The 14,802-nt window shown below is 38.9% G+C and overlaps 1 protein-coding gene across 9 annotated transcripts in view; it reads left to right on the top strand.

Annotated features, from left to right (window-relative positions):
• Nucleotides 1-14,802, top strand: part of PTK2 (protein tyrosine kinase 2) — a 384,113-nt gene that overhangs the window by 75,881 nt on the left and 293,430 nt on the right. For 5 of the 9 annotated variants that reach the window (XM_084620423.1, XM_084620428.1, XM_084620426.1 and 2 more), the window contains exon 1: nucleotides 13,965-14,105. The exons of the other annotated variants lie outside the window; for them this stretch is intronic. In XM_084620423.1, the coding sequence (XP_084476549.1) occupies nucleotides 14,003-14,105 (103 nt within the window). In that variant the 5' untranslated portion in view covers nucleotides 13,965-14,002. Of the gene's footprint in view, nucleotides 1-13,964; nucleotides 14,106-14,802 lie in introns of those variants that run through there. 9 annotated transcript variants of the gene reach the window in all.

Below are 14,802 nucleotides of genomic sequence, written 5' to 3' on the forward strand. Positions count from 1 at the left end.
AAATGTTGAAATCAAGAAGAAATTGTAAAATAAGTGTGCGTCAGGTGTGCACATGCAATAACTGGACAACTAGAGGGAAGGAAAGGCATGTGAGAAACGTTTAACCTAGTATATTCTGGCCTCAGCCAGAAATACAAGCACTTTTAACAGAATGAGACCTTAAAGATAGCCACCAATGATGAAGGGGAGAAGCGCTCTTACTGGTAGGTAGTATTTCTCTTGGTGAGAAAATGAAAAAAACAACCCATAGAAAATAAGTATTTATTCTGTGTGTACGTGGGTGCGCCCTCCTGGCTTTGATGGAATACAACGTAATACATTTTAAGAGATGCAGCCGTTAGTGTACAGCACATATGTTAGCCAAACAGCATGGTTAGAATTCTTATTATAACCTTTCTTTCAATGATTTTGAAATATTAAACAAAATTTGGAATTAGTTCAGGTTTTCTTGGCTTAATTAGAACCAAAATATCAGAAGTGACACCTTCAGCTCAGCCTGAGGAAGTTTTGCTTCCTGCATTATAAATGCATCCTCAGTCAGTACTCCTGTAAGGTCTACTTCAGCCTTGACAATTACAGGAAGTCAGCCAACTGAAGACATACATTAACTTAAAACTACTAGTGCCCTTCCACAAAAAACAGCCCTCCCTGTCTTACCTACAATATGCCATATGCTAGCGCTCACTGAGAAGCTGCATAATGTTATTGATGCAACCACATCTTCCCTCCCGTAGCTGCAACTCATTGCCTGATTACCCTAAATGTAGCATAACGAACATGAAGGTTTCTGATTGCTGACCAAAGGTTTCTAGACTAGACACGGGCATGTTCAATGAAATTGAAAGTTGACAAATTCAAAACTGTTAAAAGGAAATACTTTTTCACACAACTCCTAATTAGTCTATGAAACTCATTGCCACAGAAAGTTGTTGAGGCCAAGAATTTAGTAAGTTTCAAAAAAAAAAAAAAAAATTGAACATTTTATGTGGTTATTCAGAGTTGTCATAATTAACTATAATATACATTTTGGAAGTGATATTAAACCTCATGCTTCAGGGCTTAGGCCAGTCTCTAACTCGAGACCAGGATGAGACCTAAGGAATGTGGGGAGGGATGGGCAGATTATCCCACATTTGCCTGCTGCATGGTTCCTATACTTCTCTTTGAAGCAAGTCATATTGGCCCCTGTCAATGACTGGATACTGGCCTAGATGAACCTGTGTCTAAGCCAACATGGCAATTCATATGTTCCTTACTATGGTCATTCTGTAGTTTTTCACTGAAATGTAAAGATTGTTCGTATTTATGAAATTACCTGGTTTATACTATTTATACTAAGCTCAGTAGTATATTTGGAAATCTGTATCCTAGCTAACCACTCTGTTTAAAGTGCTACAGTCAAAATGAAATATAGCCAAATGTAAAAGGAAAAAAACACCGAGCCATTTCAAGTATTCCCCGTGCCCCTAGGTCCTTCCGTCACTTCTGGTTTTCCAGTCACATTTTCCTATATAAACATTTACTTTCTCTCTTTTGTTGCTGTATCTAAGGTCCCTCTATGCAGTGTGGTAACTGGCAGCCCAGGAAGATGATTTCACACACATGGTAAAATTTTCAAAAGTGCTTGGAGTCCTACTTAAGTGCCTTTCAAAATTTTACCAAAAGTACTGGCCAGTGCACATAGTAAACTGTTGCTCGTAAAACAGCAAACAGAACATTTTCTCCATTTTTTAAACTATTGTTTTAATTGTAATTCTAAAGTTCTACAACCTTCATTCCATGAGCTTTTCTCATATTTTTGAGTAACAGTGATTAGTGGCTATAAATGGGAGAGGACCGGATTAAAGATTTCCCAGCATGAGTAAGATTAAAGTTACCCGATTGGAGTGACAGTCTGTGTACCTTTCACCCTTCAAAAGTTTCCAGAGGATTTTCCCTGTAATGTGAATGTGTTTTTATAGTTTCATTTCTTTTCATTAGCTGATAGTAATGACAGAGTCTAGAGACAGAAGAGGCCCAGTATGTCATGCCATCTCTTCTTCTGTCAGTACAAGATTATTGCCATTACTTTTGTCTGTCTAATTCTAAAAGTGTCAGGTAATGGAGATTCCACCAATTCCAGTGGAAAGTTCCTTAGGCTGGTAGATTTTGCCATGACAAAGCTTTCCTTGATGTTTGTGCTAGATTTTCCCATTCTAAACTTCATCCCATTACTCCTAGCAGTACCCCTTTATCATGCTAAATTTCTCTCCTACCTTAGTATTTTTACACACCTCAAATATTTGTAGGATGTTTTCTAGCCTTTCTAACTCAGTGCTGTTGGTTGGTTGAATTATAATAGTGCCTAGAGGCTCCAACTGAGTTCTTGGCTCTGTTGTGAGAAGTGCAATACAAACAGAGAAAGGGACAATCTGTGCCCCGAAGACTTCGCAATCTAGATAAACAAGACAGATAAAAAGATAGGAGGCACAAAGAGAGATTGCGGGTATGTCCTCACTGAAATAAAACTCCCCCAGCTACCCTGTTTCAGCTGACTTGGGCTTCCAGAGCTCAGACTGTAAGGCTATAAAATTGCAGTGTAGACATTCAGGCTCAGGCTCTGGGACTCTGCAAATGAGGTACCAGGTAGGTTAAATGTAATTATCCAAGTTGAAATTTGTGCTAGGACACAGTCATTTACAACCTTTTGTTTGCAAAAAGTTTCATGGGATTTTCAATAAGTAGTACATAGTTAAGTCCATAGTGTTTTTTGTCTCATCCTTGGCACCATGCTGGGGGCATTTAGTCTCATGCTGATGTTTAGAGGCAAGTGTGCCAGTTATAATACTACTGTGTAAATACTACCAAGGGTTGACCCTGCTTAGTTTGAGATCTGATGAGATCATAACTCAATATGTTTTAGCTTAGAAGACGTAATATTAAATTCACTGGTGGTTTGAAACAAACAAGTGAGAGAAAAGCTTTCCTGCTGATGTAACCAGTTTTCTTTCTATGTTATGAAATGTGGCAGCAGTAAAAATACTCAAATTTATTCTACCAAGTACTGCACTGCATTTACCCTGCTGCTTGTTTTCAGTTAAGAGGTTGACTGGACAGAAGTGCATCACATGGGTGGGTGTGGGATGAAGCTATGAAGAAGCATGTGTGTGAACAGAGCGTACAAATTTGGTTATAAGTGTTTGGCGGTAGGATCCCATGTTTGTATAGTGCCTAGCATAATGTGGCCTCTGATTTTGATTGAGGCCTTTTAGGCATTATCACAGTACAGTAGAACCCTGTTTATCTGATCTAATAGGGACTGGGACCAGATGGGATAATAAAGAATTCAGATAATCAGGAGAATGGGTGGGGCTCAGGTTGTGGGTTAATATGGAGAGACAGCTAATGGAGGCTTGGATAAGCAGGGTTCTACTGTACTGCTAATAGTAATTGTGCATATATAATAAGATACATTGTATTGTGGTGTAATGGTTTTATCAACGTATGTTTACTCCAGGGCAGAAAGTGATGAATTCCCAAATAAGTGCTATTAAAATTAGTACCTATATTATAGCAACAGTCAAATAAAGGGGCCAACTGCATAGTTGTTGTTTTGTGCTGTAATAAGATAACTTATTTTTCTAATGCAGATATGTACTCTGAATATGCCACATTTTGAAGAAGAATTGTTTTAGAAATATGTTAGTTTAAAAAAAAATTGGGATTATTTCTTATCTCCTCTAAAAACACATGCCCTAGTTACTGGAATCTGTCTGTGTATCTCTGACACCTTGTAGTGGACTCTCCATTACAGGATTAAAACATGCTGATAGAACCAATGTGGGGAGAAGCTTACACAATTGCTGTCTATTTTATACCTGCAGTATATGTAAACATTGAACTGCAGTTTCTAGGACTATCAACACACACTAACTTATGCAAAGGACGGTGGTTAACAAATTGGGTACGTTCCCTAGAACACTTGAGAAATCCTGTAACCCCTCTGGCATAAGTCCATAAGAGATATCTGGCTGCAAATGATTGTAGCAAAGGATTTGGTGGCAGAAACTATGAAAGAAAGGAAGGATGGGGGTGGGAAGAAAGAAAAGTGAAAGGAGGACTTTTGAAATCACATTGGATCTTGTATAGTTACATAAAATGTTAATTTGTAGAGAGTTTTGTGGTTCTCAGGGCTTGAATCAGGAGTGGCTTGGAATTTCCTACCAAAATATAAACTACAATTGATGGGCTACCATCAACCAAAAGAAAAAAAAATCACCTGCATGTCTGTTTTTTTCTTCAAACTTACTGTTGCACATAAGATGACTATAACTGAAAGATGGAATGAGAAAAAATACGTATTTCTTCAGGTAGCTTTCGTGTACGTGATGCGTTTGGCAGTCCTTTGTGTATAGATAGTTTCGCTGCTTTACTGGCATAGCAAGTCAGTTTCCTTTTTAATTCATACAGATTTTTCACAGAGCTGCAGGAAAAAGAGAGTCAATTAAAAAAAAGTGATTGTAAAATCATAAACGTTGGCATGGGAAGTTGAAGATGCATGTAGTACCTGCAACTACTAATTTTTTTAAGTGCATTGGTTGTCCCATTGACAGTGGCCCTTTAAGTCCAAGTGTTAAAAATATATTAAAGCACTGAATACATTGTTTAAAGGCAAGTCTCTTTGTTTATGACCCACGTTCAGTTTGCTTCAGTCCTTGCCACTGTTTTTGGGGCGTAAAGGTTTACGGAATTTGAAATGCTTTAGACAGTTATTTTGCAAGGCCTGAAACTGGTGCTCTTGAAGATTTCATAAGGGAGAGTCAAATGCATTCTATACCATCTGTTAACGATATTGCTTGCTGAACAGATTTTTTTCCTCGGGACCTGACTCCTGAGGACTGGCCACAACATCTGTATAATGCCATAAGGTGCCTACTCTTCCCCCCCCAGTGAACTCGTTTGGGAACCATGCTTAATAGAGATGTGAGGAATAGTGACCCTACCTTTGTTCCTGTTTCCTGCTCTTCTCATCCAAGATCTTCAACTGAGGTTGACCTTGGAAGCAAAGATTACTATCAGGTAATCATTTAGTGTTTTCTATATACAACATTTAAACCTGCTCTCAGGGGTCCATGTTGTAAGCCATTCTGGAGGTACTGTACTTCTGGCATAAAAATCTAGATACCATATAGCTCAAAGGAGAAGCAGAATAATTTCTTGTACCCTGATTCAGCTTTGTTGGGAGCTGTTACATCCTGGTACAAAGGATGATCTAGATAATTCTTAGTCCTGCCATGAGTGCAGGGGACTGGACTAGATGACCTCTAGTCATCTAGCCCTTCCAGTCCTATGGTTCTGTGTTTTCCAGATACTAGTTCCACACTGTGTAGTTCTTCTTAAAGATAGAAGAGACTTATTAGCTCATCTAGTTAATCTCTGTGAAAATAAAGGATTGCTCCCTGTGGTATTCTTTCTGAGGTTTCATCATTCAGCTAACTCTTCCTCCTATGTTATAGGACTAAGGTAAGACTCATCATAGGGAAGATATTGCAGCTGTGTTTCCATTGTTGAAATATAATTTTCACTATGATTTAAGCTTATCTGCTGACTTGGAGTCAATCTATAAAAGCTAGTTAGGCCTTTGCTGTGGTTAAGTTTTTCCATCATCCTTAGTTCATCCGTTTGCTGGGTCCAAGTAGATCCACTCAAGTTGATCTAGGAGGCATCTTGCCGGAGCTTTTTCACATTCTCATCTCAACAATGCAATATCAATTAGTGCTGAAGTTACTGCTAATTGTCACTCCGTGATACTAGTTAGATTCCAACCATCCATTCCCCAAGAAGAAAAGTGAAATGTATAATAGTTACAAAGCTTTGGATCTGAAAGCAGTTTCAAAAACCAGTGGAACTTGTAGACCATGGGCATTTGACATGTACCTATTTAGTTTGCAAAAAGAAAAGGAGTACTTGTGGTACCTCAGAGACTAACCAATTTATTTGAGCATAAGCTTTCGTGAGCTACAGCTCACTTCATCGGATGCATTGGAGCTGTAGCTCGCGAAAACTTATACTCACATGAATGTGTTAGTCTCTAAGGTGCCACAAGTACTCCTTTTCTTTTTGCGGATACAGACTAACACAGCTGCTACTCTGAAACCTATTTAGTTTGATTATTGTTGGCTGTATTATCTAAGATGCTTGTATTTATTGGATAACTGAACTTTTGGCAATTTAGGGCAGTGAACGTGCTGACTACGTCACTGCTGATCTATGTTGTTTGAGAATTTAATCTGTTGATGTGGTTAGCAAAGAGGCATGCAGTTAAAATTTTTGATGTACATTCTGAAATATCAGCTGCTGGTGTTTAATGTCAGTCCCCTTAGGCAGCATTCTTGGACACGTAGGTTATGATTCAGCAAAGCACGTCAGCGCGTATTTGCGTCCCATTGAAGTAAAAGTTTAAAGTTAAGTACATGCTTAGTGTTTTGCTGAATCATAGCTATAGTGAAGAAGGTGGTCTTTTCATACCACCTGGACTTTACAAAAGAATTCAAACTAGGGATATTTGATAACTGATTGGTAACTTTTTATCCAGTTTCTTAGGTTGGTTATCTAAACTTCCTTTCGGCAGTCTCCTTACTTGGTTTTAACAGTACTAATATTCCATGTACTGTAAGATTTTTGTTAAGAAGGTTTAATATTATAGGCTTGGTTATAGTGAGTCTTGAAATATCAATCACTAGACATTTTATAGGTAAGTGTAACCCATAAAGAATACTAAAGTATTCTGTTTTCTTATTGTAAGCATAAAAAAAGGGGCTGTTAATGAAGACGATTTTGTATAGAATGGAGACAGTTTAGATCAGGTGAAGATAGGTTTTGATACCTGTAACACAGCAGTGAGTCACTATCTCAGGAATGGATGCCTGAAGGCACGTTGTGTTGGTATTGTAGGGCAGTAAGAAATGCAGGTGAACTGCTCTGTTGTGCTTGTGTGGTGATTTGGAAACCATTCTTGAGAGTATTGTGTGGACTCTTTATTTCTCCAGATGAGTCCCTGATAAAGGAAACGTGAGGAGAAGTGGAATTGGTTTGCCCACAAGTAAATCTGTAACGATTTATACTACCAAAAGTTTATGCAGCCCTCATGTCAGGTTAAATGAATAGCAAATCTTTATTTAAAGAATAATACAATAAAAATGAAGCTACCTTAGGAGTTGTTCATATGGACACATATGTTCATGTGGAGCTGCCTGCACATCTTATGCTAGAGCCACGCATGCATAGTCAGACTCCCTGTTGCTCATTGTGACAAGGTGGGTGCAGTAATATCTTTTATTGGACCAACTTCTGTTGGTGAGAGAGACCAGCTTTCTAGCTACAAAGAGCTGCTCTTCACGTCTGGGAAAGGTACTTCCAGCGTCATAGCAAAGTGCAAGGTGGAACAGATTGTTTAGCATAAGTTGTTTGCACATGTTGTAAGGGACCATTCAAGATAGAGCGGCCCATTAATACCTCTGCAATCATAGGGCAAAAAGAGGGGGTTAGTGGATTACAGATTGTTGTAATTAACCATTATCCAGTGTGTCTGGTCAGTCCATGATTTTGAGTGTCTAGCCGAGTAATGAAATTAAGCTCCCAGGCTCATCTTTGGAAAGTGTTGGGCAGGTTTCCTTTGAGGATGAAGACTGATACAGAGTGATCGCTTTCTGAAAAGTGTTCACCAACAGGTGTAGGATGTTTTTGTCTTTTATCATTTTCCTGTGAGAGTTCATTTGGAGGATAGTGATTGTCTGGTTTCACTCACATAGTTGTTATTGGGGCATGTAATGCACTGGATGAGGTATACCACATGTTGTGATAGGCATGTGTAAGATCCATGAATCTTGAAAGGTGTGTTGTGGGGGGTTGTAGATCATCATAGCAGTGAAGATATGTCTGCAGGTTTTCCATTTGTTGTTCTGGCAGGGTCTGGTGCCGCTTTGAGTTGGGGTTTCCTGGTCTGCGGGGAGCTGTCTTCTGATGATGAGCATTGAGAGGTTGGCAGGTTTTTTGAAGGCCAGAAGTGGGGGTTCAGGAAAGATTTCCTTCAGGATGGGGTCTCCATTGAGTATGGCTTGATCAACATACATTTCAAGAGATGAGCCTAGGACCTTAAATTCATTAAACGGTAACCCTCTAACCTCCTTGTCTGATCCTAAGACTGCAGAGGTGTTAATGGGCTGCTCTATCTTGACTAGTTCCTTACAATATGTACTAATTACTTATGCTAAACATTCTGTTCCACCTTGCATTTTGTTATGATGCTGGGAATAACTTCCCCAGACCTGAAGAAGAGCTCTTTGTGGCTCAAAAGCTTGTCTCTCTCACCAGTAGAAGTTGGTCCATTAAAAGATATTCCCTCACCCACCTTGTCTCTCTAATATTCTGGGACCTGCATGTCTACAGCTACACTGCATATTGCTCACAGTGTCATTTGACATCAGAAGATTCTCTGGACTGGGAGCCTTCTTTTAGAAAGTTTCCTTTAGCAGTAGCTTTTGTGGGAGCTTGCACCACCTTTCCCCGCAATGAGCTTTAACTATGTCACAGTGCAGCTGCTGGAGGGAGATGATTTAAAACAACACACTTGTGCCATAATAGTAGAATGGCCGCAATTTGTAAGCTGAACTCTGATGGACAACAATCAAAGCTCATTGCCACAGTCTCTTCCAAACAAGTTTCTCACCAACTCATCCTAAATATAAACCAGTCCTCAAAGCAAAGGGCAGAATGAAACAAATCAAGCAGGAACTTCAGTTAGTCCTCAGAGACAGCAAAATCCACAGTGAGCAACTCAAAACTGAGGCACTAACACTAGTCATGAAACCCTTGCAATGTGGAAAGGCAGATGGATTCAATGGTATATCTGATGAATTATTGCTACACTTCTGGATGAGACCACAGAAGTGGCTGTTTGACTTCTTTTTAATTCCTGCATGCAGACAATGCATGTATTCAGGCTGTGGAGAAAAGCCAAAGTGTTGGCTCTACCCAAACCACCTAGACACTAATTCTGCAAATAGTTATCACCCAGTATTCTTATTTTGCTAGACCCACAAGTTAAATGAGTGGATGATTATAGGTAGAATAGCGCTGATAGTGGAAGGGTGACTGACTGACTAAACCGATTTCCTCCCAGAACATTTATGCTGTGACCAAGTCGTAATCCTAACTCAGTACATTGAAGATGGCTTCAAAACCTGTAAAATTATAGGGGCTGTGTTTGTTGCTTTGTTGGCTGTTTGTCGCTGTGAATGATCATGACTTCTACTGAAATTGGCAAGAATTTTGAGAAATACCAAAATGGACCAGGTCATCTCCTCCTTCCTGATTGAGACTCGACAGGTTCTTTCTTGAGATCCATGGTCAGAAAAGTTGATGGCAGAGTTGACAGAATGGACTGCCCTAAAGTTTGGTGCCATCACCCTTGCTATTTAATATCTTCATGAATTACCAACCAGAATTCCCTGATGTGCAAAGATTCATTTATGCAGATGATCCTTACATGGCTACCCAGTCAGAAAGATTTGAGGACAATGAACACATTCTAAGCGGTTCACTGAGTATACCTGGAAAATAGTATTGCACATGCTTCCTCACATGTTAATGCTGATCCCCTAACAAAACTCATATGCGCCTTCCACCTGAAACACCATTAGGCCAAGCAAAAGCTGCAAATATCGTGGGATGGTATAAGCCTTGAGCACTATGAACATCCAGTGTACCTAGGGGTTACATTAGACTGAACACTCACATTCAAGAGCACATCAAGAAGCTGAAAAAGAAAGTAAACTCCAGAAATTGTGTACTTCAATAACAGGCTAGCACAAAAAATGGGGAACTCACCCCAAAACGCTCTGAACAACCAGTCTTGCACTTGTGTTACTCAACTGCAGAGTACTATGGCCTAGTATGGTATTGCTCGGCCCATTGCGCATAAAATTGATATTGAACTCAGTCAGTCCTGTAGGATAAACACAGGAACTTTGAAACCGACCCTCACTCTGTTACCATACTGTCCTGTGGGGATTGCATCACCATCAATGGGTGGGATGCCTTCAGTAAAAAGGGGAGGAAAAAACAGGTGCATAATCCAAGACATCTGCTGCATGGATACATTTTACCACCTAAGCTGCAGAAGTCCAGAAAAAGCTTTACCTCTGAAAATCCCTTAACCCAAAATACCACTGTTTACAGAGAACAACATGACAGGAAATGTGGATGGTCTTAGAGAACCTCGTTCCTTCAAAACAAATCCCTTCAGGGACTGAACTTAAATGAAAGCACTGGTGTACTCTGACTCGATCGAGAGCTGAGTTGGCAAAGACTGGTAACAATACCGCCAAGTGGAATCTGAGGAACCGCTCCAAATGTGAATGGAGAGAACCTACGCAAACACATGAATGCTGCCTGATGCAGTGCCCCCGTCAACAGCTTCAGGTAAAGTTACTGGTACTGAAAAGTCATGTGTGAAATGGGTGGGAAATGTGTGGCCCTGTAGCTATTGCTGTTTCTCTTCTGGTTTTCCCTGCCTCTAAGGTATTAAAAGCGTATTCTGGGTCACGCATTTGAGTCAGGTCTATACTGAGAAAACAGTGGTGTGATTTTTAAGGTAGGATGCTGCTGCCCCGGCTTCTTTTTGAGTTGTGTTCTACAGTAATGTTTTTGTTACAAAGGCAGATGAAAACACACAAGCAGGTTTGGTTAGTTTAAATTTTTGCACTGTAGGACCATTTGGTCTATTTTGTAAATTACTATTTACAGATTTTAAAAAATATGTTTATAATCAATATGTATAGAACTATTGAGCAGATATTAAAAATTGTATTACTGGTTTGGTGCAAAGCTTTGGTTTTCAACTTTCCCCGTACTGTAACATGGTATAACAGGAAAAAGTCCTGGGAAGAGGGTGGTCAGGACCCTCTGAAATCCATTTGTTCAGAGTGTCACTACTTCTTTATTAACGTCCATATAAGCGTTAAAAAATATGATCTAGTGCATTCTCTTAATTCAGATCTTTCTTGATAACCCACTTCTCCGCAAACTTACCCAATAGGAGTTTTTATTCTATTAAAATAAGAATTAAATAAAAAGTCCAAAACCAATCTGACCTCCTGGATTTACTAGAACATCCTTTTAAGTGCTGTCTTCTGTATGTGTCTCTTTTGGACTGTAAACTCTTCAGGGTAGGCGAGATATTATTTATTTGTATTCCAGTGGCAACTAGAAGCCCGAACCAATATCACAGCTCTGTTTTGCTTGAGGCTGCACCTACACATAGTAAGAAAGTTCCTGTCCTGGGAAACTTACACTCTAAATAGACAAACAGGAAAAGGGTGGGAGAAAGGAAATATTGTCCTTTAATTTACAGATGGGGAGCTAAGGTAAAAAAAAGACTGACTTCCTCATGGTCATAAAGGAGGTCGGTAACAGAACTGGATATTAAAATCAGCTTTCTTGAGCCCCTGGCCAGAGTCTTAATTACAAGACCATCCTTCTTCTGCCTCTTACATTTGCCTATTGCACAGAACCAAGCACATTATCAGCCCTGAACAAGTAACAGTAGCAATAACAATAATTACCTTGTACCAGATATATCGTTGAAATGAATAAGAACTGTTACCTCTACTATTGCTTGTGCTGTTATGTCCTTAAAGGTGAACATATAAGAACCCACAGCTGACAGGATTTGACTGCTTCTGCAGTATTCTATAGTTTCAAAAACTTTAAGGGGAGGAGACACCCTGCATATCCCTAAGTCTCTTTGGCTCTCTTCAGCCCCAGAAAGAGCTTTGGTCATTGTGCCTGGGCACTGATGCAGAACATCTGTGGCTTGGTTGTGCTCTAATCTCTATTTTTGCAGTGGATAACTTTTCTTTTAAATTGAAAAAAAATTGTACTTTTGGAAGGAAGCAACAGTATTTGTTACCCAGAGACTCTAAATGGACCTTTCTGGTTGTCTGCATCAAACTGCTTTGAGAAACCAAAATGGCAGGGATATAATCTGTAGACACATAAATTTAATGAAATATGTAATGGAGATTATTGTTTGTGCTGTTACACCTAGGCAAATGGGTCAGTTTAGTGATTGTGTTAACGTAAAACTAGCTCTCTTTTGGTAACAGTCTTAGTTATTTAAGCTCTATGTCTTACTGTTGAGGATGGTGGTGGTGTAGTGGTTGTAGAGGATGATGTGGTGGTGGTGTAGCCATGCAGGTGCCGGGATACTAGAGAGACCAGATGGGTGAGGTAATACCTTTTATTGGACCAATTTCTGTCAGTGAGAGAGACCAGCTTATGAGCTAACACAGAGCTTGTTTCTCTGACCACAAGAAGTTGGTCCGATAAAAGATATTACCTCACTCACCTTGTCTCTCTCTTGAGGACTGTACATTAGAGATGGCTAATATGGAATTTATGAATAGTTTAATGATAGGGACAAAATATACCACTCTTAAGGGTTTATAGTAATTATTTAGGCTGAATCTACTTTTTTGTTATGTTCTGTAATGAAACATATGTTTATAATGTGTACTGTGGAACCTTCTACTAGAAGAGAGAAGATGGGAGTTTTGTAATTTTTGTTTGTCTACATACGTGCTATACACGTACACAGGCACACGCCCCCAATAGTGCACACAGCTTGTTATAGAAAAAGGATTCTTCAACATGGTTAATAAACATTTCATTTCAGTATATAACATGAACAGGTGATTCGGCAGAAATGAATTCTATATGGTATTATTGCATGTGCATAAATGTATATTAAACATAATGTAAAATATCATTTTTATTCCTGGTGCACAGATATTGAAAGGAAATCAAATCTATCTTCAGTTAACCTTTTATACATGAAGTGTAATATGTGTGGATAGGTAAGTATATGTGATGACCTATGCCTTCTCTCAGCTGCAAGAGAATAAAGCAGTGGTCATATTTTTAGAGGGGAGCTAGCTATGGTACTGATTACAGTAGACACTGTGGTGTCCTATTTCCTTAGTGTTAACCTTTCACCAATGTTTTGATCTGTAATTGTTTCTCCTCTAGTTTAATTCTAAAAAATGCGATTAAGTTAGGTTCCTGATCTAGAGCTCAGTCCTGCTTCCATTGAAGTTTAGGGACATTTGAATCCGCTCTTGCTGTATGTTTTATAAAGCTAAATTTACTGTAAAATAATCTCTAAATCTGATGGAAAATATCAAGTGAGTAAGCTTTTTTATTATTTTTTGTATTATTTTGTTTTTACTAAAACATTTTTGTTCTGCTGGATACTTCAGGATGCTCTACATTTTCAAGTTATTCATTGTTCAGTTTTTCATTGTTCTTATCTTATTAGGGAAGTTATTGAAAATCAAATGTCAAGATAGGTTGGTAAAATACCAGAGGCATGAATTTAAAACAAAAATGGTTGGGGGAGCACCTCTATAGACATGACCTGGGTCAGGCTTGATTTGCAGCTTAGTCAATTTTAGAATCTGCTGTCAGTTTTGTAAACAGGAGTCTGCTGTGTGAATTGAACAGAAGGGTGAGATTAGCATATTAATAAGGTGCTTGCTAATCGCCTTCCCTCCTGCTCCTCCTTCCCTCCCTCCTCCCTCCTGAATGAATCTAGGAATACAGACACACACACACACAGTCACATTACTGGCTGGTAGCATTCTGTTCAGTAGCTCACCGTGGAAAAGGATGGTCTGTGCTTGAAATTGTTGAGGCATGAGACGATTCTGTAACTGAAAGGCATTCTTCATGCTGCTGGAATATATTACCAGAGGAATACCACAGTATTTTGCTTCTACCTCTCCTGCAAACTAGATGAAAAGAGACCAAATGTAGGCAAGGTTAATAGTTTTCTCCTTGCTTGTGGATTGAATACATTCAAGTGGCTGGCTTCCCAGCCCCCCTGCAGGAGCAAATACTATTGGAGCACTGAATTGGGACATTGTATGCTGAAGCCTGGCTTGATCTCTATACGATTGTGTGTATGTTGTTGTTGGAATTGGCAGGCCAACAGGCCCGGAAACAAGCAGGTGCTATCTATATGGAGAAAAGCGGCTGTAGTCCATTCCCAATATGCTGGGCTAAAGGTACACATGACTTAATTATGGGGTTTTTTTCTGTGTTAAATTAACGTTTTACCACTGGTGAGGAATACTGAAAGAAAAAAAATGAACACAAAATACAAAGTAAAATTGATGTATTCTGGTCATGCAATTCTAAGATGAAACAATCAGCTGAATCCTCTTTCCCCTGACAGCTGTAATGCTTTTTGTTAAAAATGTTTTGAAATCAGTGAATGGCCTTTAGTTTAGCTATTTTGTTTTTAGTTTCACTGATCTTAATTTAGAGATTATTTTGTTTTAATATTTGCGCAATTTATAAAAACTCCTTATGAATATATTCCTGCCTTTCACTTTTCTTTGGGGAGAAGTTTTCAATTTATTTTCTTTAAAAGTGCTCGATTTCAGTTAAACAAATCATACAGGATAAAAGACTGACACCTATTATTTGTTTTCTTGATGGCTGAGAAGTTGATATCCACATTTATTAGCTGTAATAAAAATAACAGATGTGTACTTTAACTAATGTAATGGTAGGAGCTGACTTAAAATTGAGCAATAATGAGGCATAAGGACAAAACTTACATGGTTGGTGTATTTCAACTGAATGTCAAGGTATTAATATTTACACTGTAGTTCAGAAGACGTTTGTGTACTTCCTACATGGATGGTGGTAATAGAAACCACCACGTACGTAAATACGGGTGGGTCAAACACAATTGCA

The sequence above is a fragment of the Lepidochelys olivacea genome (assembly GCF_965140295.1).
Source record: "Lepidochelys olivacea isolate rLepOli2 genome assembly, chromosome: 2".
Lineage (NCBI taxonomy): Eukaryota > Metazoa > Chordata > Testudines > Cheloniidae > Lepidochelys > Lepidochelys olivacea.